The sequence below is a fragment of the Parasteatoda tepidariorum genome, chromosome 10 (genome assembly GCF_982258835.1).
Source record: "Parasteatoda tepidariorum strain Cologne lab strain chromosome 10, Ptep-v5.0, whole genome shotgun sequence".
Lineage (NCBI taxonomy): Eukaryota > Metazoa > Arthropoda > Arachnida > Araneae > Theridiidae > Parasteatoda > Parasteatoda tepidariorum.
The window spans coordinates 71,201,380-71,229,285 of record NC_141764.1 but is presented as its reverse complement, the minus strand read 5'-3'; the positions used below and the strand labels follow the sequence as shown (position 1 = coordinate 71,229,285).

The 27,906-nt window shown below is 30.4% G+C and overlaps 2 protein-coding genes across 2 annotated transcripts in view; one reads left to right on the top strand and one right to left on the bottom strand.

Moving 5' to 3' along the window:
• Positions 1–69: 69 nt before the first annotated feature.
• Positions 70–18,797, top strand: LOC107450520 (uncharacterized). The gene is made up of 7 exons (XM_016066332.5): positions 70–677; positions 4,031–4,114; positions 7,029–7,170; positions 10,995–11,110; positions 13,753–14,922; positions 16,457–16,716; positions 18,452–18,797. Exons 1-7 carry the CDS (start codon positions 525–527, stop codon positions 18,453–18,455), a joined length of 1,929 nt encoding a protein of 642 aa, XP_015921818.2. The 5' UTR covers positions 70–524; the 3' UTR covers positions 18,456–18,797.
• Positions 18,798–25,251: 6,454 nt separating this feature from the next.
• N (neurogenic locus Notch protein) overlaps positions 25,252–27,906 on the bottom strand; it is a 67,023-nt gene continuing 64,368 nt past the window's right edge. The window contains exons 31-32 of the mRNA XM_016066331.4: positions 27,387–27,534; positions 25,252–27,267 (exon numbers count right to left, since the gene is read on the bottom strand). Coding sequence (XP_015921817.1) covers positions 25,868–27,267; positions 27,387–27,534 — 1,548 coding nt within the window. The 3' untranslated portion in view covers positions 25,252–25,867. The remainder of the gene's footprint in view (positions 27,268–27,386; positions 27,535–27,906) is intronic.

Below are 27,906 nucleotides of genomic sequence, written 5' to 3'. Positions count from 1 at the left end.
CCAATGGTCCATTGTGCAGCTCTAGTGCGGCGTAAATGAATGCATCTACCTATCATATTCCTATACCTCAATGCTTCAACTTCATCAAGTGAGCAGTATACAGATGCATAGCTGTTAAGATGTCGACCCTATTTCAATCAAGTGCTTTTTTGCTGTTCTTTTTTTAGTGATGAGATTTTTTCCTAGCACGAACCTGAGTCGTTATCTAGGGTCTTAACCTCTCGGCAGTTTCGGCCTAATTGTATTTAACCAAAATGACGTATCCGATGTTGCTGCTAAATGGGAAGTAGTTTCAATGCGTGCGATTCTATAACCTATAGACGATCAGGATTTTAATTACAACCGTTATGTTGAATTCCTTGTGTATTGAACAAACTTCAAGTGTAAATTGTAAACAAAGAAATCGTGTAGAAATTACTATTTAAGCATAAATTAACTATCTGGAGGATTAATTTCTGAGCTTGTGCTGGTCCGCAAGCAAAGTTTACTATTAATTTTTGAATATTCATGATTTGTTTTAATAAATGGCGAGGTGTTGTCCTAGAGCGTGCGGACGTTTGGCCGCTGCAGCAGTCTTCATATCTGTTGGAATTGTACAAGTAATAGCTGCTATCGTTCTCTTGAAATCAAAGTATGCCTATTTGCTGTTTGGGCCCAATATTTTGTCTGCCTTATGTGTAAGTTATTAATTATTATTTTATAATTTAAGTTTTTTTCGAATTATTTTAACTTTATTTTGAATGATAATTATAATAGGATCAGTTTTCTAAATTGATGTGTCACGAAAGAAAGATTAAAAACATTTGCAAATTTCGAAGAGTTATAGGACGAAAATTTTAAGTGATATTATTGCAATTACATGTTTTGTCAGGTTTCTTAAACACGTTATGAAATGCAGCTAATGAACAAGATTTTATTCTGCCAAGTTTTTACGGTCACCTCAGATAGTTTACTTTTTCCAGACAAGTACAAAGTCCACGATCTTTTGTCAACCAAATTGATTTATTCTTCGTTACTTGAGTTAATCTTATTTATAGCTCAAATTTTGATTTTTCTCTAAATCAGGTCCATCATATCCCGATTTTCAACATTTTTTTTGTGCTATTACCCACAATATACCATTCAGGCTTTCAAATTTTTTCTCAAAAATCTATTTAATTTCTCAGGAATAACGACTCTACAAAGTTTAAATTTGACGAGCTGAAAAAGACAGTTTTGTTTATGAACTTAACGCAAATTTCTTTTTTTTTTTTAATTTTAACTTGCTTAAAAATTATTGTAATTTAAAATGCTTTTCTCGCGATTTTTTTTTTCTTTCTTAAATTACCTTGTGTTTAGCTACGCCAGAATTATAAGAAATGATGGACTAAAACAGGTTTAGCATTCGACAATTATTTCAAGAATTATTTAGTTTTTTTCACTTTCTTTTTTCTTACGTTGCCTTTTGTTCTGCTGCGCGAAAACTATAAGAAATGATGGACTAAAGCAGGTTTAACATTCGACAATTAGTTCCAGAATTATTAATTGCTAAATTTGTGGTAAGGGGGGAACCTTGTTTTGTCGATCTGTACCAATTAGAACGCAACTACTGAGTTAAACTCTGGCGTGCTGAAAGAGCCATTTTTATTTGCGAACAGAATGCGAATTTTGTTTTAAAAATTTTAATTTATTTGATAGTTATTGCAAGTTTAAATACTTTTTCGTGATTTTTTCTGCCCAGTTTTTCAGACGAAGAAAACCCTCATGGAAAATTGGTTTACCAATTGTCAATCGAAAATTTTAAAGAGAAAAAAAGCGAGTTCATTTAAACTAAATAAAGGACAAATTTCAAATGCTGAATTTTTTAAAAAAAATGCAAACAAAATATTTCTAGATTACTTCCACACTGCGTAATCCTGATTAATCCTGCTATAATTTATTTGCGTTTTGGTACATTGAAAACACCTTTTCCAGCATTTGAATTGTTTATTGTAAGTTTACCTGAATACACTTTATATCTTTACTTAAAATATAAAGTTACCAATGGAGGTAAAACAGAATTTAAAATAAAAAGTTTCACCAGCGATATAGAATGCTCTTAAGGATCAATGAAAGAAATGACACTTAATTTTTTTTAATTACTTTTTCAGAACTACACATCAATTTCTTTCTTTTTTTTAAAAAAAATTTTCGGTCTTACTGCACTTGAGTAAATTTGTAAATTAGCGCAAGTTATTAAATTTTTTTCTCACAAAATAAGGGATGATTACTGCGAAATTGAAAATGTGGTCCAAATAACTAAGACTGGTCGAAAGTTTGGAACTTTTAATGTTAAATCATTGCCTATTTTGCTCTAGAACTATTTGGGCGAATCAAAAAGAAAAAAAAATTGCCCAAATTTCTATTCTTATTTATCGAATGATAGTTTCTCGCAAACTGCTATTTGTTGGGTTTTTTTTTAAGATTTTTTTTTTATCAATTTGAAACATATTTCTTACTTTATTTGAAAGTAGTCTTAAAAGAAAATAAACTAAATTTAAACGAAATCGATCGACTCGTTTCTGAGTAATGAAATTTTTAAAAAAGGTTTTATTTAAAAAAAATTTAATTTCTTGCCGGATTTTGGATATTATTTAAAATAACATAATTTAAAATGAAGTTATCTTGAAATAAAAAAATTCAATCGCTATCTGGTAAAATAAAAAAATTATATTGAAACCAGTTTTAACGAAACAAATGGAATCAAATTTTCCAGATTTTGCCTATTCCCGATATTAGGTTCTAAAAAGAAATCAGATTAAGCGGAACCCTTTGGTTCCGTGAAAGGGTTACAAAAATTCCGAGTGTTGGAACTTCTTTCACCAGAAAAAAATTTCAAAACCTGTAATTATATTTATATCCAATTAATAACCCATTGATGATCTTTCGGTTCTTTTTACAAAACTATTTGAGTAATATACCATCAAAAAGTTAAAACATTTTTAAAATTCTGACAATTACCTAATAAATTATGAAAAGGTTTATACATTTATAAAAGTTTGCATTAGCATTCTCTTTCGAATGTTTCAGTCAAAATAAAATAACCAAATTCAAAAACAATGTAAATTATTTCTCTTAACGTTCTCATAAATTCTTTGTTTTCCTTCCAACAAAACCTTAAGTTTTTTGTAATAATTTTAAACTTACGCATAGACCAAAAACAGTTTCGAAACTCTTCTAATTGCCGCTTCAGACCAGCAAATTCCGTTGCCAGTCATAAAACCTAATTTTAAGATAATTATTGATGAGATCATGAAAAAATTTCGTTCTTCACATTGACTAATTTCAAAGATTTCTTTCTTTGATTTATATGTTCAGAATTCTTAAATAAACAGTCCTGCAAAGGACAAACAAGGTTCCCAGCATCACTGGCTGCGGTCAGTAAGCGGGTGGGTGACCACTCTGATCAGCCTGCGTAAGGACCGAGGGTGCGCGGTATCGGTCTTCGTTAAACTGTTCTACCGTAAAGTACTCGACTTCGCTTGCAGGTCATCGGGCTACCAAAGCAGAGGTGCCATCCCTCCTGCAGGGGATCAATATTGCCATAGCATGTCTTCGGATCAGGAATGTTTCCCAGACCGTCACCAATAGCCCATTGTGCAGCTCTAGTGCGACGTAAATAAAATATCTACCTATCTATCTTAAATAAACTTAATCTAAAAATCTGCTTTCCGTTAAAAGATCTAGCACCTGGGGTTTCATAGTCTGAAAAAAAATTTGAAATCACTGGTCAAGAATTCAAATTCGTCAAAAATAAAAAGTTATTCGAGAAAGTGCGCTTTTATCTGATTTTTATTACTCTTAAGTATATCATAAATAAGTGCATGTAAGTTATTCCGTCGAATCATTAAGCTTGATAGTTAGTACCTAAAATTCATTTATTCGATAAGTTCAGTTTTTATTTTGCGCGCTGTTAACAATTTTGTATACAAACTGTTTTGCTAAGATACCTCTTAGTTATTCTCAAAATGATCCAATAAGTTCATTCTAAAACTTGTGTATTTACTTTTAGAATATAACAGTTGGTATACTTCTTGGAATAGCGTCAACTGTCTGGAAGAGAATAAACAAAAATTCAAACAAGCATTCGAATCGTGTGAGTTTTTTTATTTGAATTTTATACCAGTAATGCGTAATATGAATTCATTGATTTATTCCAAAATTAGTAATTTATGCTTGCCATGCAATATGTTCTTATATTGTCAGCAAATATCATTTGCACACCTGGAAGTGACGTCATGATTGGAAAATCGTATCATTTGTCGATTCAGAAGCCAATCAGTTTCAAGTATACGCATGACGTCGCTTACAGATATCCAATTAAATTTGATTGAAATCACATGGTTAGGCTTAACCACTTCACTTCTTCTTGAATTACAAGTACCAAATTATAATAACAAAGCAAATATTATTATTACTTACATTTCTCTTTCTCGTTTACATTTTTTAAATGTGCATGTATTTAATAAAGTCCTTCTCAATAAATTTTATAGACATATTGATGCACATTAGCAAGCTGTCAACTATTACGCTTTTTGCAAAATACTTTATAGATTGGTAAACAAAGACTACAGCTTTCAGAATTTTGGTTTATTTCGTCAACATTTTAAAAGCGAGAATTTTTAATGAAGTGGCTTTTTATTTTAACCTGTAAATTATTCGCATGTATTGATAAGGAAAATAACTGTTAACCATTCGGATGTATTACTAAGAAAAATAACTTCAAAAATTAAATTTTGTAATTAAAAAATTTATCAATTAAAAACTCTTATTACTGGAATTTTCTCAGAAAGCATAAAAAGTTGGCAATCCTGCATTAGGGGTTACAAATTAATATTTCAGCGAGGCAGAAATAAATACTGCCACAATATATAAAGAATCAAAACTTAAGGAGGAGAGGTTGAAAACCTCAAAATTTGTTTGATTATCGGAGGAAATATTTGGAAGTTTAATTAAAACAATCCATTTTTCCGTTCTGCCTTTCTCAATTGTGATTTGTCATATACGCGTCATTTTGCTTTCATTTTATTCTTTTAAAACTTGCTTTTGAAGATTGTCACAGCTAATTACTTGAACTTACTAAATATAATAAACACATAGTTTCATTCATTTATTTTATAGTAAATGCTTAGTTTTATTTTTTTATAATTGTTACAATTTTATATGTATTTTATTAACTTAAATGGACTCTTTATGACTCATTGTCAGCTGCGTACTTTCTTTTAATTATACTTTTTCGCATGCTGTCTTTAATTATCTTGAATCTCTTTTTCCTTAGTTCGACTTTTAAAAAAAAAAGCGTGTACTTACTTTCGAAAGAATTTTTGAATTAAAATAGATTAACAGACAATTACTACATATTCGGCAACATCTATATTTTAAATACAGTTAAATTATTTATTTATTTTTAAAAATTAATTTTAAATTTTAATAAATAATTACGTGCTTTTCAATGCTACTTATACTTTTGGAATTAGAACGGTCGTTCATCTCAATATTATACGAATCCATCATTCTCTACACTTATCCCCTCTCCGAAACCATAGTTTCGAAAAATCTACTTTTTCCCCACGTCAGTATTCTAATTTCTTACTGAAATGTAGGGTAAACTAACCAGTGAAGGAACACTTTAAGCTTCGCTTGCCTTTTAAAAAATAATATTAATTTCAAAATTTGTAAGTTTAGTTAAATGACAGTGTCAACATATTTGCTACTAATTGCAAATTATGTAAAAAAATTGTAGAGAGCTTACATAATATTGTTTTCAAGTTTCGGAGATTCAAATAACAAGTAGTAAGAAGACCAAGTGGAGGAGCAACTCTTGCCAGTGAAGGAACACAAAATTTCCCAGTAAAGGAACACTTAATTTTGGTTATTTTTTAATGTTCTTTATGAATTTATATGCCATACAAATATCTAAAAACAAGCCTATTCTTGAAATTATAACATACAAATATTTGGAAAATGTTAACTTTTTTTTGTAATCATGAATTGAAAAGTGTTAACATATTAACACATACTGTTCATTTACTGGGAAGTCTATGCCTAGTAAAGGAACATGCCTGTTCCTTTATTGGTTAGAAGTTGTTTTTTGTATTTTTAACATACTTTTGATGCAAAACATCACTAAAGGTACAAGAAAATTAAAGTTTATCTTTCATTTTCATTAATTTAGAAAAAATCCAGTTAAGGAACACTTGTTCCTTCACTGGTTTTTCATCGTTTGGTGATCCAGTGAATGAACACCCCCTTATCTCACTACTTTATAATGCTATGATGCTTAAAAAAATAAAACGGAGCTTCAATAACTATATTTTGAATTCTTATTTTCACAGTGAGAAAAATAAAGCTATTACATGCAATTAATTCCACTTCAAACATATAAATACAATCACTCACCTTATAATTTTTTCAAAGAAACAAGGTGTTACAGAGATAATAACAAATTTAAAATTTTTTCTAGAGAAGTCTAATTGACCAGGCAATTCAAAACATTGCTAGATGGCTTCCTATTGTTTGGCAGTAAGCTATTGTTACCAATGAATCTAAAGAAAAACTTTCGAATTTTTATTTTTAATCAATATATATGAAATGTTCCTTCACTGGGTAGTGTTCCTTCACTGGTTGGTTTACCCTACTGTCTTAGGAAAAAAAATTTGCTGAAACTATGGTAACATAAACGGGAAAAGTGTAGAGAGTAGGGAAATCGGGTAACCGTGCGACGTGCAAAGAATTGAAGTTTTACATTCCTTGATACTCTAGAAATCCAAACTGCTCAAGAGTGAAGTCCTTATTGGCCAGTTGGAGATAGCGCAGTAACGATCTATTTACGTGGAAAAGTTAACTGGACTAGAAGGGGTATACAATTTCTATCAACATTGTTGCCCTCAAAAATTTGTGAGAAAAAAAGAATTTTATAATAAAAAAAATAGAATATATTTATTTTTAAAAAAAATGTGGTTTTTAATATACATTTTTCAAAAAAAGAAAAAATCTTTGTTTCATTTTAGAGGAAGTTCCTAGCAAGTTTGGTGGGCTCGATATTATTGCTAAACTCAACAACTGCCACGATGCTGATTATTGGTGAAAGCAATAGTCTTCTAGCCATTAACCTGGAAAACCTTGGAGTCAAAGATGAAATTCTTGCTTATGGTAAGCTGTAACTATTTTAATTATCAGTAAATTCCGTATGCCTAATTTTTCAATTTAAAAAATCAGGAAAACGGGTCGAAAATTTAGTCTCCTTAAGGTTTATTTAACTGTTTGGGCATTTGTCTAATTCTTAAATGAATCGAATTAAAATTTGCGAAAATTATAAAATTCATTTATCAGAAGTTAATAAAATTTATGATTCTTGCAACAGATAAATAATCATTCCATATAAAGATAATTTTTAATTTATTTTATTTACGATAAGATATGAAAAAACTGAATTGTAAAATAGAAAGATTTAAACTGTGTATTATGATCGAAATTAAACCTGTTGAAAAAGTCTAGAGAAAGGGAAATTCAAAAATATTATTTTTTTTTTAAATGTTATATCAGAAACTATTCGACCGATTTCATTCCAATTTCGTTTTTTTAAATTTCAAATTGCTTTGTTCAAAATGTTTTTTAAAATTTGTATACATTTAAATTCTGTCTTTTGCTGATGAATCTTTCCGTTCCGATATTTTAAGCAGCTGAATAAGAAATTTAGGTGCATGGATAAAACTTTTCTTATGTGTGACATTACGTAAACACCTAGAGGAGGGGGTTTGTGATTTGCTTATTTTTACTGAAAAGGAGTAGAATTGCGTTATGATATTAAAATCCTCTTATTTTCAAAATTTTCTTAAAACGCAAACGAAAAACGCAACAAAAAAGTGCATGTGAAGAAATTTTAAATGTGGAATAAAAGTTGAATTTGGGAAGAAAAAAAATTATTCAAAGAATTTCAGGGGGCTATAGTTTTGAACACAAGATTCTCAAAGAATATTCTACATCAAATGTTTTATACCATGAATTAAAACCTTAACTTTTGGTGTAATGTTAAAGTTCTTTATTTGATTTTATTCCTAAAACTAGATTAGGGTAAACCAACCAGTGAAGGAACATTTCATATATATTGATTAAAAATAAGAATTTGAAAGTTTTTCTTTAGATTGATTGGTAACAATAGCTTACTGCCAAACAATAGGAAGTTATCTAGCAATGTTTTGGATTACCTGGTCACATACACTTCTCTGAAGAAAAAAATTTAAATTTGTTATTATCTCTGCAACACCCTGTTTCTTTGAAAAAATTATAAGGTGGGTGTTTGTATTTATATGTTTGAAGTGGAATTAAATGTATGTAATAGTTTTATTTTGAAGTGTAGGAACAAGTGTTCCTTCACTTCAAACCCAGAAAAACTCAGAAACTCAGAAAAAACCCAGTGAAGGAACAAGTGTTCCTTCACTGGGTTTTTTTCCAAGTTAATGAAAATGAAAGAAAAACTTTAATTTTCTTGTACCTTTAGTGATGTTTTGCATCGAAAGTATGTTGAAAATACAAAAAACAACTTCTAACCAGTGAAGGGACAGGCATGTTCCTTTACTGGGCATAGTTTTCCCAGTGAATGAACAGTATGTGTAAATATGTTGACACTTTCCTTTTCAATTCATGATTACAAAAAAAAGTTAGCATTTTCCAAGTATTTGTATGTTATAATTTCAAGAATATGCTTGTTTTTAGATACTTGTATGGCATATAAATTCATAAAGAGCATTAAAAAATAACCAAAATTAAGTGTTCCTTTACTGGGAAATTTTGTGTTCCTTCACTAGTAAGAGCTGTTCCTTCACTTGGTCTTCTTACTACTTGTTATTTGAACCTCCAAAACTTTAAAACAATATTATGTAAGTTCTCTACAATTTTTTTTTACATAATTTGCAATTAGTAACAAACACTTTCATCCAACTAAAATTACGAATTTTGAAATTAATATGATTTTTTAAAAGGCAAGCGAAGCTTAAGTGTTCCTTCACTGGTTAGTTTTCCCTACTACAGCAAAAATCAGTTAAAGCTAAAACCAGAGGGGCTGGTTGTAACTTTCTTATATAAACTGGGGAGGGGGATTTTGCTTATTTTACTGACAAGGGGGTCCAAACTTGCCAAAAATATGCTTGCATAATGTTTGAACGGCCCCAAAAGGAAAATGCTTCCGCAACCATTTAAACACCTCATCAAACCTCCTCAAAATTCTTCACCATCTTCTGCAAATAAGACATTGAGCTAACCTGAACATTCTTCTCTTCTCAGAAAGTTGCGACTTACAAAGCGAAATCAGCCAGTATTTATAATAAATTAGGTATTAAATATAAATTGGTCAATAAATTAGTCATTTGATATTTGCACTTCAAGAAGACCACAGAAACCTACACACGTGAAAGATGACGTCAGCACCAGCTGATCGCTTATAAACAAAATGGCGTGTTACAGTTGAGGTAAGTTTCTCCATATAAGTTAGAATGTTATTTAACGAAGTCAAATACAGCGCCGTATAGCACATCGAATTCGTGGAAATATAATTTTTTTTCTCGTCTACGTCTTTTAACTTAGAATTATTATTCATGTATTTTATTGTAACCGTGATAAATTTTTATTTGAGTACCTAGCAACTTTGATGCGTATTTAGTTTATGTTCCCACATGGCTTCGCGCATGTCTTTGTGTTAAGTAAGAAATATACAGTGAAAGAATTGAAATCTTTGTGAAAGAGTATAGAATGTGTCTCTTAAGAGAATTGATACTTGACAGGCTTACTCGAAATAGAATGAATGGAAAGAAGAGTTGATAACGTAAACAAATGCACTTTCGAACTACCAATGAGGATGAGATACACACACTACGTCACTTGTAGGTAACCCATTGGGTACTTGCAATTCGAGAAGACGATAACAGATACAGACACGTGACTTTAAACCTCAGCGCCTGCTGATCGCTTATAAACAAGATGGTATGTTAATGTCGAGCTAAGTTTCTTAACATAAGTTAGAACTTTGTGAAGACGACAAATTTGATGCATAATTAGTTTATGATCTACACGGCTTCGTTTGCAGGAAATATGTGGTGAGAGAATTGAAATCTTTGTGAAAGAATATAGAATGTGTCACTTGAGAGAATCGAGATATGACGAGCTTTGCTTACTCGAAATAGAATGGAAAGAACAGTTACTAACGTAAACAAATGCCACGTTTCAACGACCAATTAGAATTGAGATACCCGCACTACGTTCCTTGCAGGTACTCCATTGTAATCAGTAGAATTTTCTACAGTCGCCACTTTTTCAAAAATTGAAAATTTTAAACCACGAAAAAAGCTACTGATATTAATAATGCAAGGCATTTCTAAAAATGGAGAATGTTACGAATCAAGCGAGAAATGAAGTAATTTTCAAAATATTGCAAAATATTCATAATTCTATATTTTTGGAGAAAAAAAATAATATTAATGAAATACACATGGGCTGCATTTTTGAATACTAAAAAGTGGGGGGTCGAGTGGCGACTTTTCTAATCGTCATCTGTTATATTGAGTCGCCAGTTCTATTGTGGCCAGTTTCGCCTGTTAATTATGCCCTGTTATCAATAACTTTAAAAAACTATTTCTAAGTGACACCAATAGTGTACTATGCTATTTTTCAGTTTCTCATTATTTCTTATGCTAGTCCAGGCATCAAAACTTATTTCTGTCGTTAATTCAGAGAAAAATTGAAAAAATTGTTCGCTAAAAGCGTATACTCTCTCCCTACATTATAACATCTGACCAAACAAAACATTCTATTTCGCCCTTTTAAATCCTGAGTCTCGTTAAATGCGAGGGCATGTTACAAGTCGGTTCTACAGTAATATAAATTGCTATTTCAGTTGTTACAGAGAAGATACATTATTTCTTAAATTAATAATTGTATTCCTTTTTAAAATGTTTTCGATAATTCGATTTTTTCTTTTCTAGCCTATTCGGCATCTGTGTGTTCACCTATTGTTTGCGTAGTTATTTCAATTGCTTTCTTAACTGGGATTTGTTTCCGACAAAAACCCAAAACTATAAAAACATTGGACTTCAGAAATGTAAGTTTATAAACAAGTTTCAATTAAATTTACAGAGATTCTAACTATTTAAGGCTATTTTTTTTTTCAGTGTAAGTTGACTAAAGCAGACTTTCTTAAAACTATATTTTTTTTAAACGTAATAGTCCAGTAATATATCTCATAAATATATATATATATATTTAAATTAGAGTTTAGTCAGGAACAAAATTCTTTTAATTTTAAATTATTAAAATGCGAATAGATTACATAGCTACCGTTTAGTCAAATATGCTCTGAAGCTTTTCTAACTGTCTGTATTAAAAAAATTACAAACTATTCAAAAAATATAAGAATATCAGTAATATCTCATGCAATGTGCACCAGATTAAAAATATAAAAATATAATATATATATTTTGAGACTAACTAATATTGATTGCGCCTAAACGACATTACTTTCCGGTCCCCTAATACTAATTTTTTTATTCCATCGTATTCCCTGCACATTGACATATATGCAATGCATATATATAATTATTAGGCAATGCTTCGTAATTCTGTGTTTTTAAGACTTATAGTTTTTGCGCAGTAAAACAAAATGTAACTCTAAGTTAAAAACCCAAAACAGTGTCTGCTTCTGCTCTTACGATATTTTAATACAGAGAAATATCAAAATATTTTAGTTTAAAAAGAAATTAAACTTCAAGCCCGTCTTGGAAGTTTCTCAGAAAAACTACCTCAAATTTAGCCATGTAATAAATATAAATACAATTCTTCCCTTAATATCCACTAATTTAATTTCTGACAATGAATCCGAGAAAAAGTAACTACTCTCCAAAAAAGTTTACTCTAATTTATATTTTAACAATGTTTCTACCAAAAAAAAAAAAACGTAAAATCTGGAATTTTGTTAAATGCGATATTATTATAAATGAATATGAAGGCTTTTGTCTGACTCATTTTTATTAGTGTAGACTTTTGTTCGGATACCTCTATGAATACATATGTTTCCACTAAAGTTCAAAAGCTTTTAACACTAGAAAAAGAAACTAAGTATATATCTATATTGCCCAAAAGCAGTCAAAATGACTGCAATGTGAAAGAATAACTAATGTATAAAGAAATTTGTTGAATTTTTAATATTTACAGTTATAAAACAAGTTATTAGTAAATATTAACAATAAAAAAAAATTTTACTTCACTTGGAAAGAAAATATTAATTTATGCATTATTACGTATTTGCACATTTTTAGCAAATGAAAAATCAGTCAAAATGACTTCCATTAGGCAACCCAGTGTTAATACGCACTTTACTTAGCTAATCCGCAAATTAACTAGGATAATCCGTTAAATTGCAAGCTCAAGAGTTTTTCGCAATTAACTCCGACAATGTGAGTTAGCGGTTTTCGTATTAAGTTCAAAAGATTGTTTTTCTCTTTCTTATTGATTGTTGTATTGTAATTGACTCGGTTCCTTAGATTTTGAAAATAAATGTTTTGTTCATTTCCTTAATTGTAGTATTTTAAACAGTTTGATTCTTTGTATTTAAATTTTTAAAGTGATTCATCGCTGATTCTATTAACTAATGTGTGGATTGTTTGATTGTAATAACTAGTAGCTTGTTTATTTTTAGATAACGAAAAAATAAGTAACATTGCTTTAATTCAAGCATACGTTGCTATTCCAAAGATCTCACTTTCCCTTTAATGTATACCTATTAGGTAATGTGTAGCTTATCTAGTTAGTTCTCAGATTGCCTAGTTAATGTAAAAAAATAAAACAATTTTTTGTCTTTTTGACAGATCGCCTTTATTAATCTGCACATTATCTAGATAATCTGCAGAATAACTGGTTTCTACATTTTAGCAATGACACACTTGCAAGGGCGCCGGCAGAATAATATAAAAGGGGGTGCAACCCTCTAACAAACTACTCTCCCCTCCCCCCGAAAAAAATTTAAAATATTCTGCTACTACATTTTGTTTTGTTATTACATATACTTTCATCTGTTCATTTTTTCAAGATACATTTCTTCATTGTTAGCAAGATATTTAAAAAAAAGTACGAATTTCTTGTACTTGCAAATTTTGCCCAGAAGCGATCGCGCTGGCATAGCTACTGACTTTGAAACACAAATAACTACAAACAGTAGTTTCGTATACTAACGTGTTTGTGCACGCTTAACATTATTTATTGTGTTGATGAAGTTTTACAGTTGCGAGAAGTCAGATTGTGTTATACACCTTTGCTAAACTGAATAACTAATAGAAAATATAATATTATTTACATTTTATTAAATGAAATTTAAAAATGTAGCTTAGATATCTGCCAAGTTTGTGAATGCTCAGTGTGCATAAGAAAAGAATCAAAGATGATTCAGAATTCATTGAGAAAGTTAAAAACAGATTTGGACATCAAACAAGACGATTACAATTCTTGTTTGATTAAACAATTTTTTAATTGTTATGTATCAATAATTACTTAATTATTTGTTTTTCCATAAAAAGAAGTTTAATAAAAAAATTTATAACAAAATTTTTCTGTATCTCTTTAATTGTTTTTTAAAAAAAAAGCCAGGGGGGTGCAAGTGCACCCCCTTGCACCCCGCGGCCGGCGCCCTTGCACACTTGTAAAACTCATCTTTGTAACGCAAATAACGATAATTATATTTTAATCTTTCAGATTTTAAATGCAGACGACGCCCAGTTATACGATTGGGTTTATACATCAAACCTCCCTAAACCAGATCCAGAAATATTGAAATCTGCACTTTCTTCATCTGAATCAACATCGAGCGAAAGCGAGTCGGACAGTTCTGCAGATCTCCCAGTTCCCTTGCACCTGCGATCTCGCTCTTCACTAAGCGATATTAAAAATTCAAAACATGGCTCTCTCAAGAGTGGCTCTCTCCAATTTAGCGCTGGCAGAAGTTCAGCGGATCCTGATTCTCCTGATTTTCTTAAAACTAGACTTATTCCTCGCCTGAAACACACATCCCTGATTAAAACTCCAGTACGCTCGTACGATGAATCCATTAACTCCTGTGGAAATCTAGGTTCCAGTAACAGACCAATGGTAGCCTACAAAAGCGAATGCAAGCCAGGCACACCAGTCAGAATCTGGTCTCCTAACGTCTTTGAGAAATCTACCTATTCGCAAAACTTACAATTTAATTCTAGTTTGACTCAGTGTCCCACCAAAGCCAAACTTACGTTTTCACCTATGAGTCAAGGTACAGCAAGGCGATTGCAAATGATAAAAAGAGCCAAAGGTGAAAGCATGGATGAACAATCAACTAGTCTCCAATCGTCCATGGAAAACTCTACTGACTTTCCAGATCCAGCTCTTGGAGTGATAGATTTATCTTCCAAAAGAAGTATTTATTCTCCAAATCCTCATTCAGAAATTCGTCGAACATCTACTACAGACCACACAAAAGTTCTCCGAGAATTAGAAAACCTTGACAACTCTGCTATTCACGTTGACGCTGCAGTTACTGACTTCAAGGAAATCTACATGGATGAAACTTTGCCTGATGTGAATGACAAAGATAAGTCAACTTCGTCAAGCCGTTTAACGGACAGCGGGTTTGAAGAAAAGAACTGCAGTTTCCGTTCTGGAGGGGATTTGTCAATAATTGTTAGAAATTCCAATTTTCGAAAGAAATTATCTTCAAAATTGGTTCCAGCTTCTGGACCAGTTATATCGGATAGTTGCAAACTTTATAAAACAGCCAATAGAAAATCTATTAGGAATGGCAGAATGAAGCCTTACTCAAAATCAAAAAATAGCTATGACAAGTATCTACAAACGGGGTTTTCTTCTTTTAAGGTTAAAGGACAAGTAGACGAAGTAAGAAAACGTTCTAATATTCATAAATTTTCTTAAAGGGTAAAGACCACTAGGTCTATATAGGAAAAAATAAACTTCTTTATTATATGAAGATAAAATGCAAAATGTGGTTTCGTTTTGAATAATAATTAAAAAAAATTCCGGAAATTTTTTTAAAAATCTTTATAATGTTTGACATAATTGCAGACGATATATAATCTACAAAATTTTTGATTGTCAAATTAGGAAAAAAATTGTTTCAAATTATCACAGTGGTGTTACTCGTTTGTTTCTTGTCAATTTTAAATTTGACACATTGATATTATGATAAATGACTAATTTACGCGAGAAACCATTTAAAAAATTTGGCAAAACTTTTGCTAGTTTTTTTCTTCAATTTTTATATTCAAGAGAATTTTTTTTATTATTAAATTAGCCGTAATTGAAATTCTAAGATTTTTATCGTAATGATTTTTTTAAAATTTAACACCAGCATTTACTTAATAAATTATGCATTTATATATGTAAAAAAAAAGTTTAGTTAAAACACGTACTACATGAAAACTAAAATGCTAATGGTAAAACTTAGTTTTTCAGGTAAATTTAGTATGCTTTTAATTCATTGAGGTTCATTTTTTGAAGAAGAAAAATCTTTTATCCCCTGGTATAATTATTTTTTAACAAATCACTAATAAAACTAATTTCACTTCAGAAATTAATAATGCGGTACAATGTCGGACTGTCCGACATAGGAGAGCAACGGATGTATGTATGTTGTCAGACACACCCCGATATTCGACCTCAAGGGCAAATTTATGCTGTCAGACTAAGTACAACCGGGAACAAACTAAAATATTTCAATAAAAGAAAGTTGTACGAGCTAGCTTGAGCTTATAAAATTCACGTTTTTTAACTTAAGTGGTCCCGCAGTGGGCTGATCGTTAAGACACGGTTCCCAGCAGATCACCGAAGTCAAGCATCACTGGCTGGGGTCAGTGTGCGGGTGGGTGACCACTTGGATTAGGCTGCGTAGGGACCGAGGGTGTGCGGTATTGGTCCTGGTTAAACTGTTCTACCGTAAAGTGCTCGACTTCGCGTGCAGGTCGTCGGGCTACCGAAGCGGGGGTGCCATCCCCTCTGCAGAGGATCTAAATTGTGATGGTATGTCTCCGGATCATCCTCAGGGGTGTTTCCCAGACCGTCGCCAATAGCCAATTGTGCAGCTCTAGTGCGACGTAAATTAACTACAACAACAACAATTAACAACAACAATAAGTAATTTTGCGGATGTTTGCCTGTCAGATTTGTGCATAATTTCAGAGTGTGCAGTCGGTAGTTGAAATGTTCGAACCCAACTTCAGCTCTGGACTTGTCTGGGAGCTCGACTTTACGTACTTTCATTTGTGCTTTAATCACGTTTTTTGCTTCCGACTATTTTACTAATCCTTATTTTTGCACCATTTGAGGATTTCACTTGTTTACTGAACTTGCTCTATCAGTAATGATTAAAAATATATTTGCTTTTAACTTTTAAAGAAGCGACACTATATTCCAGGTGGATACGACAATGCATACCTCAAAAATGTCTCCCATGACGTCAATATCCGAAAAACCCACGGAAGAAGAGGATTCTTTTTCGCCTTCTACATCAGCCCACACTTCCGGATACATGTCTGCTGCATCCTATGAAGAGAGCGAAGATGAGGGACACTCTATTTCAAGACCTTCGCCTGCTCAGAAACTGATGGCCGAAGAAATACGAGAAAGATACCGAAAGAGAAAAGAGAGAGTGACCTTCGAACTAGATGGTGACAGGTATGTGTCGTAGAATTAGCATAAAAATTACTATAAGGGGTCTGTCAAGTGTTCATAGGCATCAAACGGGGGGAGAGGTTTTGCTGAATATGGGGGTGTAAGGTGACCAGACATCCTCGAATCTTGAGGACAGTTTTCTAATATCAGTAGTTCGCAAACACTTTGATTCTTCTTAAAAATTCTCCTTTAGGTATAAACAATGTTTACGGAAGACATTTGATGTCACCCCTTAATTTAAGTTTTTTTTTAATTTAAAAAAAATAAATACATGTGGTAACATTTTAAATTTGAAATCCCGGTTGTATTGTTGAAAACGCTTTAAATTGAACTTATAAGATAGCTCTCTATCATAATTGCAAGGAATTGATTTCTTTTAATCAAAAACGTTTAGCTAAACTCTGTTATTTAATAATTCCTCTCAGGGCGTTTGCTTTCTTTCAGTAATAAAGGCATCAACTCGAGATCTCATATCTTTCTTCGTCAGACTTAGTTTCTAACCTCTGATCTTCTTGATTTAGGTACGCAGTACTTTTTAAACCTGTAAGAACAATCCCAGGTTTTTTTTTAAAAAAAGGCTATAGTGTTGATAAAGCGATTGAAATCAAACTTTGACGAGTACTATTAAAAAATTCGCTGTTCTTAAGGACAAAACGTATGAATATCATATAAATAAAAACATCAGAAACCCTAAAACATTAGGAATGAAACTGTTGCTTATCATCTAATCACCTCTCATAATATTGCTTATCAAGTAGAAATTAAGGTCAGTCGTATATAGTTTATACTTTCTGCAACTGACCTAGATTCTGAACTGACGCAACATAGACCTAACATTTCATATTTTGATTTAGTTGATGAATTTTTCAATATTTCATTCTTTCTAAATATTCTGAAATATCTTTCCGTTTTAGCATCCTTTAAAATCTGGGGTTTTCAATCTACCTCATCACAATTGTTTTTAAATCTCCCTTCTATTTTCTGATCATCTTCTCTGATCTTACTCCTCTTATACTATTAGACAATTCCCTTTTCCTTTGTTATAACTTGTTTGTAATTTTCTTCTGACTCTCTGTGTCACTCACTTATTCTTGGTTTCGATTCTGAAGGCTTTTCACTTCTGACGATCTGTTTTCGCATTGTTTTAACTTTATTTAGAAGCTTAAAGGTTTTACCACCGCTTTTACCACTTTTTCAGGGTGATTCGAGGGCCTAGTCTCATCAAAAACTTACCCAAAAACACCCATTGGAATTTTTGAGATCGATATATTACATGCTTTTTAATCGAAAGTTCTATCTTATGTAAAAATGACTAATTTGAGGTGTTTTTGAAAAACTTTTGAATCAATATTAAAAAACTGTTTGTAATTATCTTTTACGCCTCTAAAATAGTTTCGACAAAAAAAAAATTTTTTTTAATTGAAAAAAGAAATTGTTTTAAACGCAAATTAAAAAAATTAATGACCATAAATTTAAAAAAAATCTTCCCTGTTAAATTGTGCACCATGTCAATATGAAAAAGCAAAAATAAGTTTCAAAGTTCAGCCGTTTTTAAAGTTTCTCACAGGCTTCATTGCGATTCTTATAAGAAATCAACCACTTTTTGAATCCAGGTCCAATATTATTGCATGATTATTGTTCGACATGTGCACATATATTTTGCCTTTTTTGATTGTGCGTGTTGATTGTGTAAAATTTCAAACGATAATTATTTTACTACTAATATTGAATATTTTAGATGATCTTGGTGTTGAAAAGTAAATGCTGAAAAATCATTGAAAGAAGTAGTCTGCAACTTAAAAAGATATTTTGGGTAAAATGTGCTCAATACTTTGCAATGATATAAATATTTAGTTGTCCTATGTAAAATTATTTTGAAATGTCTAATGTATAGTTAAATTCAAAGTAATGTTAATATTGTTAGAAAGCTGTGCTTTAAAAAAATTTTAAAAAAAATAATAATAATAATAAAAAAAAATTTGAAAATTTTGAGTAGTGAGACAGAGTATGAATATCATGTTTGTAAGTGTATTTTCTATAAAGAAAGAGTTTACAATAAATAATAAATTATTACTTGTTTTCTATTTCTTTTTCTTGTATGATTTTTAAAATTGCTAGATATCATCGAATAATTTATTTTCAAAATAGTTTGTTCTTTTGCCAATGTACCAAACTTTAGCGAACTTAAACATAATTTACCACTAACGATGATTCCAAATTGCTAATCACCAAGCATAATAAAATCCATTTAACATTCTTATCGCCAGAGGCAAAATTTTGAAATTTTTAATTTAAATACTTTTTATTTAGATTTATGTGTGTAATATATACTAAAACATAGAATGAATATTAAAAGGTTTAAGAATTTCTTTTTAGAAATTATGGGGAAAAGCTGGTCAAAAAAAACAAATCGATCTCTTTTTCAAAATCACATAGCTTTGATGAAATTTATTATTTCTTAAATATTCTTGCTTCATTATACTCATATTAAGAAATAGATTAAGCGCTTGACATATTACTTAGATATTTTGCAGCAATTATCGAAACTTATTTTACAGAAAAGATCAAAACTTGTGATCAGTTATTTTTATATTAGCTTTAAAATATGAAATAGTTTAATCCACTAGTCCGTAGTCTATTCCCTAGACTTGTATAGAAAACATTCATGAAAAATTTTAAGTAAATCAAACTAAAATATTTTGAGACATTGAATTTAAAATGACGGAAAATTTTTATCTCTGACAATATAATTCACAGTGAAGTTTTTAGACTTTATAATTCTGTCTAGTGAAAGGAATTAGCATAAATCATTGCGAAAATTCTATGCATATATTTCAATTTTATTTATTACCCATAGGGAAATTGGGTGTTTCAAGTTCTTAATGTCCGGGAGACTTTTCGACTAGATAAACGTCAACATCCTAATCATAAACAAAGAGTTGTAAGAGTCATAAAAAATCAAGCTAACATAAGCTTTAATAAAATAAAAAGCACAAGCAGATCAAATAAAAAAAAAGCAGACGATAATTTTTGAACTTCTTGGAGTTGACTGTTTTTTTATTTATAATTAACTTATTTATAATTCGTGTCTAATCTTAATATAAATTTGAAAATTAATTTTTGAAAGTCTGTCCATTTAACAAAAGAAAGAAAAAAAAATGACCAGTGGTTAACTAGTGATCGCAATAATGCGCTCACAATTTTCTCTTTTGCAATTTATCGTCATTATATATTTATTTACCATTTTTTTAAACAAGTCTAACTTACGACAGCAGTATTAATTTCTGAACCAATGTATCATATGCATGCACACGCCAAAGAACTTATACGCTTCGCGTAAAGAAGGGAAACTTCCTATACTACTATCAATGTTAAGTCGTAAGGATCTTTCCCCCAACTTGGGCGCTGAAGGTGTAATGCAGGAAAGCCACCGTTAAGAGCGATTGAAGAACGGGCGCAGATCATTTGATTTTAACCCAATGCACTCATATTTTCTCCGTTAATTATTATCGGATTCGATTTTGCTTTTAAATTTTTTTCCGTTCACAAATTTAGCAGGATTATAATTTATTTTAAAGTAGTAAATATTTATTTAACTAAAGTAATTTATATTAAAAAATAAAAATTCATTAAAACTTTAAAAAACTTATACACTTATACAATCTTTGCACACGCTCACACACGAAAAGTTTCTAGATATTTACAAAATAAATAAATAACATAATAGAATTACAAAATAAATAAAATAATAGAATAAAGTCTCAATGGGACGATTACTTGATATTCTTAATGAAAGACAACACTAGATAATTATTTTTATTGCGTGAAAGAGTTTTAGAAAAAAAGTTATCTATTGTTTAATGGAGTTTCCAAATGTAAAGATCAATATCTTATTTTGACAGAAAATAGAATAAAGTAAGTACTTTAAACTTATTTATTCATCCTTAAAATAGTTTTTCAAACATTTTAAAGTATTTTCTTAGGTTTCAATTGAATATTTTTGCAACAAATTACCATTTTCTTGCATATAAAATAGCGAATAGTCCGAATCGCATAACGATAGTTTTTCCCATAAATTTGTTACAATATAATCTGATGGCTGAAAATTTAATAATTTTTTTTTTAATCTAATGTTTCCTTTTTCTATATATAAAATGCTCTTAACATTTAAAACTAGCTGTACTCAACATTGTCTTTTGAGAACTGCCCTGGAAAAGCGCAATTTAAATTTAAAACTTCTACGGGTTAATTATTCTTGAATGCGCATGTACTGTAGGGTAATATTAAAATTAGAACAAGAAAAATACATTTAAAAAATTACGCAGTGGTATATTAGTACTTACATATCGGCTCAAAGAACATCAAGGCTTCGTCGAAAACTAAGAGCTCCACTATCCACCACATTGAAGGCTGAAGATTCCATTTTTTTTATCCTCTTATCCATAAATGTATTTTCAGTTATTGACTTAGATTTTTGGGCGAGTTACTACATCATCCAAAACTTAATTGTTAATGACCTTACTATTGAACTATATTTGGAAGTCATTAATTTTTTTGGCTCTTTTTAACTGTACATTTACCTCTTAGTACAACGCAACCTCTGAAACCCTCAGTTTTGCCACTGTTCTGTATTGTTAATTCTTTTAAATGAATTCCTATTTATATCTACGAAAATAAGTTTAGTTGATCAGCAGACGATAATTCAAAACTTGATTTTATTTATTTTACAACTTTGGAACTATGTTAAAATCCAATCAAATTTGTAGGTGAAAAATATGAGGGTTGCTATTGTATTTCTTTACTTCTTTAAGAATTTCATTAAATTTTTAATTGGTTCTTAATTGGTTTATAAAAACTATGAAAGAAAAGTGTTAAATCTTCGTGATCTTATTGAAAAAAGCATTGAAGTTTATAGGTATTTCATAGAAAACAAGAAACAAAATTGTGAGGACAAACAAGATTAATTACTGCTAAACTTAAACATTTTTAGGTCTTTATATTTTTGATTCTATGTTAAGTTCATTTATTTTATGCAATTTAAAAAAATGTATGCGAGTATAATTAATTGCAGTAATTTCAGCTTTCATCACTGCCCTTGTAGATAACTCAGAAAAATATCGAAACATAGGAAATTCAAGCATTCATTGATGAAGATTTTTTATTAAATGCGATTGTAAGGTAAATATAAAAAAAAGTTTTAACCATGCATTTCTGGACAAATCAACAGACTGTACATTTGATAATGTTGTTCTAAAAGTTATAAGTAAAAATTCATGTAAATGAAAGAAACCTAGCTGTTGGTTTTGTTGAAATAAGCTTTAAATGGCACTTTTCGAAAAAAAATTTCAGACTCATTCAATTTGCATAAAAAGTGTCTAATTAAATTAACTTCTTAACCACTTAACGTATTATTGCAACGTTTTCTTGCTTTTCTTTCAAGTAGGATTTTTTTTCATCTTTTTCATGGATTACGAAAAATATTCTGGAACAAAATGGGTGCATTTTTAATTCAACTTCTTGAAAAGCAAAGTTATTGTGCCTGTGGGTATGAGAAATCGTCAGTCAGATATCACAGAAGCTTAATTTTTTACATGTATACGTCAATACATAAATGGACATATTTTTCTTATTTAAAATGCGATTAAATTTATACTTTTAGGACTTTTTACATGTGCATACACTGTGAAAAGAATAAACTATATTTATAAAAAAAAAACTTCTTTAAAGGAAAAAGAAAATTTTTCCTTTAATGTTAAGGAAGTCCCACAGATTATAAAACCTTGTTTTTAAAAAAGTTTGAGTAGTAATGGTTTATTTTCAGGTACAGATTATAACAGCTGTGGGTTTCATAGCTTTTGAAACACTTCTTTAAATTTTACTTACTCAATTTTTCCTTATGTTATGGTACAGCAAACAATTTTTTTAGAATATTTTCTTTACAATGAACTATTTTGCCTTTATATACACATTTACGTAACTATTGAGACTTAGACTTTGAGTACATTTACTTAACTTTAACTATTATATACACATTTACTTGCATAATTACTTTAATATGCAATTAAATATAAATTTTTTATAAATCTAGGGCTACAAAAATGCATCCCTTTCCCCACCTTACATTAGATTGAAATTAGAATTTTTTTAAATGTAATGCATGAAATGTTTAAAAAATTAATAATGAAGTAGGTATAATGAAAAAAAAACCTATACTTGTAGACAATTTATACAAATATATTTATTTCATTTAAGAGAGTGGTCTAAGACCCCCGAGCCGTGGACAAGGAACATGTATTTAAATTGTTTCCATTTTATTTACTGGTGTATTTCTTTCTGGTCTGTATGAGATTCTATAGACCAATACCTGGCATGTAATTGTATTTTATTTTGAAGACTTGTTTAAATACAATTAAATTAAAATTATTAAACATAAACAATCTAAAATATAAACAGTCAAACGTTTCTCCCTCCTCAGCAGGTCAGGGTAAAATTATCAAACGTTGACGAGTCTGTAAGTGCTAAAAAGATTGAGTACTTGAAATTCTGACATATTCATATTTGGAAAATACATAATCAAGCTTTTATAAATAATCTTAAGTAATGTTTTGCTAAATATCTATTATAAGTTTTGTGCTTTGAGAATTGAAAAATACATTTTATTTCAATTAATTGAAATAAAAGAAAAATGTCATCAAAATCTGGGTTTCTAACGTTTTTGACATGACTGTAACAACAATCATGAATCAAAAAATCAATTCCGAAATAAAGGCAAGGCAAATCTTTATTTACAGCTATCAACAAAAAATTTTTTAATTTTATTTACATGGATGTCATTTAGAACTTTCATTCATCTCGTCTAATGTAAAAATACCTTTCTTTTCATGCAATATCATATATTTTTAGATATTTCTTTCCGCTTTTTATACACTATCTGATTAATCTTAAAGCAATATTCAATTTAAACAGGTTAGATGCAGGAGTTTTAGAAATTTTAAATTGATGTCCTTGGTTAAGTTATGCAATGGCATTCTATTTTAATATACGAAATATTTATAAATAAGTTGCAATTTAGGCATTGAAGTGTTAATAAAAGTGTATGAAGACTTAATGTGCTGGATAGTATAAAAATAAAATCACATTCATAAAATGATTTTTATTAAAAAATTGTATATTAACATAGATGCAGATAAGAATTTTTGTAGAATAAAATTACTAATGCACAATTCTGTGGAATATATAATGCCATGTACAAATTTATCAAAAATCTCACAGCTCATAGGTATAAAGGTCAAAAAAATGTGGTCATGAATTATTTATTACAAAATGAATTGAGAAAAAAATAACATGGAAGACTTGTTGAATTTTTACAGCAAAATTAATTTACAAAATTTAATACTGCTTTTTATAATGGATAGTTTTTCTTATCAGAATAGTTAAAATATAAAAGATTACAAATTTCATATTTATTGTCAGGAATATTTTCTGGCCATTAGAACAATGTGGCACGCCAAAGAACTATTAAATTTTCTGTGAGTTGCACCCCTTACTTCGATTAAAAATTTATATTTTTTGCCACCAAATTGTAGAAAAATCTATAAGTCAATGAATAGCACAAGAAATAAAAATTTTATAATTCAAAAGTGTCTACAATTGTCATGTTCACTTGGTTAAAAAAGAAAATTTCGCTCTTTATAAATAAATACAACAAAAACATGTACACGAATGAGCAATATAAATATGTTACATTCAAAATAATACAAGATGTACAAACATGCATAATTCCTCTGCTACAACACAAATATGTACATTAAAACAAACTGTACAATCATCGGTATCTGAGAGAATTGCATAACATTTAATTAACATAATCAAAATTATTACTGTTAAAACTTCTTTTAACTATCACAATTTTTAAAAGAATGTTTATAGATTGAAGTAGGACGATAAAGCTTTCGTGAAACATGTGATCAACTAAATAAACACACAATGAATACCTGAACATGGATGCCAATCTTTAGTGCTGTTTTTTTTTCATAGTCATTAAGCTATTTTTAGATTATGGAGAGAGGTAGAAAGATTCATTTGACCCTTTGACGCAGATTGAACACTGTTGTTCCTTTTATGCATATATATTTTCCTGACACTCTAAATACGAGCAAAAATGCATTTTGATATTTTTTAATCAACAAAAACAGTCTAATGGTTAATTAAAAAATTTGTTAGATTATCAAAATTATACTTATTTAAAAAAAAAAAAACTAGTTTGTTTTTGAGAGGTAAAAGAAGTTTGAAATTTTTTTCATTCAAAAATTTATCAATAATTGATTTTGTAAATAAAAGAAATTTCGATGATGTTTAACTGTTTTTCTTAGATTTAAATAACTGCACATTTTAAAAATTATTGCTTGAAAGTGACCAGTGTTTGGATGATTTATCTTTAACGCAAAAAATGACACTAGTGTTTCATGCTGTATTTCATAACTTATTATATTCATAAATTATTAAAATAATAAATATAATATTTTTCACTTATTTTGATTTTGCAAAAATAAAATAATGAAGTATGGAAAATATGTTTAATAAAAATTCGTCATCAAAGGGGCAATGAACTTTCCAGAACCTAATTTTTTTTTTAAACTTCAAGATTCACTAGATTAATATTCATTAATTTAATGTTTAGAATTGTCATTTACATCAATATACTAAAATGATTGTTTTGAATTTAATAGCAGGACCAAAAAGTTAGCCCTTGCATGCAGCAAATTAAGGTAACTAATTGTAACAGATTACTAAAACTGATGATTTTTTACAAATTTAAAAAAAATTTAAAATAAGGAATTGAGAAATTATTTTTTAAAATCTTCTCAAAATTCCCTTAGTTTGAAACAAAATATGTAGTGTCTGACATTCCCATATGAAGTAAAATAATGCATTTCTGAGGTAAAAATTATTGCTAAAAATATGCTGATTTATAAACCACTTCATATGAGAAAACAATGTTTCACTCAGAAGAACTTCATTTCAATCCTACCGGTGCAATAGTTTATGTACACAAACACCATCAAATTTCTCTCATATGACATCGAGTGTAATTTAAATATGTATGTATAATATAAATGACTTAATCTCAATATTCTATACAGCTATTACATTTTCAAATAAAAACAGCTTCAGGTCCTAAATGAGATTGCTGTACAGCTTGCTGTTGTGACTTTTGCTGCTCACTAACTGACAAAGAGGGGTGCATGCCAGTGGGTCCCATTGGGCTTGAAATGCCCTCCGACCAGTCCGATTGAGCAGAGTGAGGTGAAGAACTGGACCACTGCCCGGGTGATTCCGGGGAGGGTGTTAGGTAAGTTTCAGGTCCTAAAAGGTATGGTTGTGGTGTAGCGTCAGCTTGACTGTGTTGAGATGGAGGGGTGGGGTAATGATACGATTGTTGATGGTTAATATGCATGTTTGAGTTGGCCACTGAAGTTTTTGGTGCGGTTAGCATAGAATGAAGGTCAGTCAATGGTGGGTAGTCGTACGTGTTACCGACATTAGGATGAGACTGCATTTGCACTGTCTTCTGGTGATGAGCTGCACGCATGGCTGCCATGTGCGTTGGAGACGTAGGCAAAGAGGGTCGTTGTTTGTTCATAGTGTTTGACATGGTATATGCGAGGGAGGTAGGTACAGTGAGGTTCTGGGACATGCTGCTTGGCATGGAATTCTGCCTGGGATGATTTGGCTTCAAATTCTTTTGCTGCATTTGCTGGTTGCTTAATAAACCATTGTTGCCAAAGTTATTGCCCAGACCCATTGTGAGAGCATCCATGCCCATCATGTCATAAATATGAGTAGCTGCACTAATACAGTCTTCATAAGAGGGAGGTTGTTTGTTGGACATGGTGCAATTTCCATCCACATTCAAAAGATTGGGATGTGACATTCCCATGTGTCCATTGAAGATGGAATCACGAGGTGAAGGGGTGCCTTCCATATAAGAAACTGCCGAAGGGGATTCTAGAGAATTCACAGGGGATAGTGTAATAGAACCATCACTATTTTTTATAAGCATGGGTGGTGGTTCTTTCCTCTTTTTCATTGACGGCTTCCTTCGGACGCTGGCCTCAGCACACAACATTTCTTGTTCTTTAATAGGTAGACCAGCAATTGTATTTAACTTGGGTCTTTTCTTTGGTTTGACTGACTTAGTTGATCCGAGCATATTATTTGGACCCATTAGCCCAGGAGAACCCATTGGACCATTTGGTGGGATATTAATTGGAGGACTAGAAGGCATGTAATCGTCGAGTAATCTGACAATGTCTTTATGCCTCCTTTCTACGGCAACATCTCTCGGTAATCGATCCATGTGATCAGTTATGTCTCTATTGGCAAAATGTTCCAAAAGAATTTTCACAGCCTGATAGCTTCCTTCTCTTGCGGCCAAAAATAAGGGAGTTTCTTCTTTGGCATCTTGTGCGTCTCGGTTTGCTCCATGAGATAACAGTACTTGTACAGCTTCTATATTGTTTACAGCTGCTGCCCAGTGTAAAGCAGTTTTTCCTATAAAAAAATAATGCGCATTGAATAAAACGTTCTTGGCCTTGATTTAAGCTATATTAAGAGTTTAAAATTCACATTTATTTAATTTATTTGGATTTTTTAAAAAAAGGGATTCTTACCAAGATCATCAGCTGCATTGATATCAGCTTCAGCATTTATTAAAATTTCAACCATTCCTTCAATAGCCAATCTTGCTGCAAGTATCAGAGGTGTGGTACCATCGTGCATTTTTGCATTGAGGTTGGTGGCTCTATTCCGTAATAATATCTAAATAAAAAGTAAAACTTATTACAAATGGGGCTAAAAAAGTTTATATGTATGTGTAAAAATGCTAAAAATTGCACTATTTTGTTTTTGTTATGCATAAGCAAATAGAGAGAGAGAGAGAGAGAGAGAGAGAAAGAAGCATTACACAAGTTTAAATTTCTATTATAATTAGCATTTCACATTAAATATTAGTTTAAAAAATTATTAGAGTATGCTTAAATTATGTTTTATTTATTTATATTTGTGGCCTGACTCCTAAGGACTTACATCTAAATAGTTAATGTCATTTTAATCTTCTAGATAAGGGCAAAGAGTAAATTAATTTTTGAAATTGGTCTTAAAACCAAAATGGATAAAGTAAGAGGTCCACAA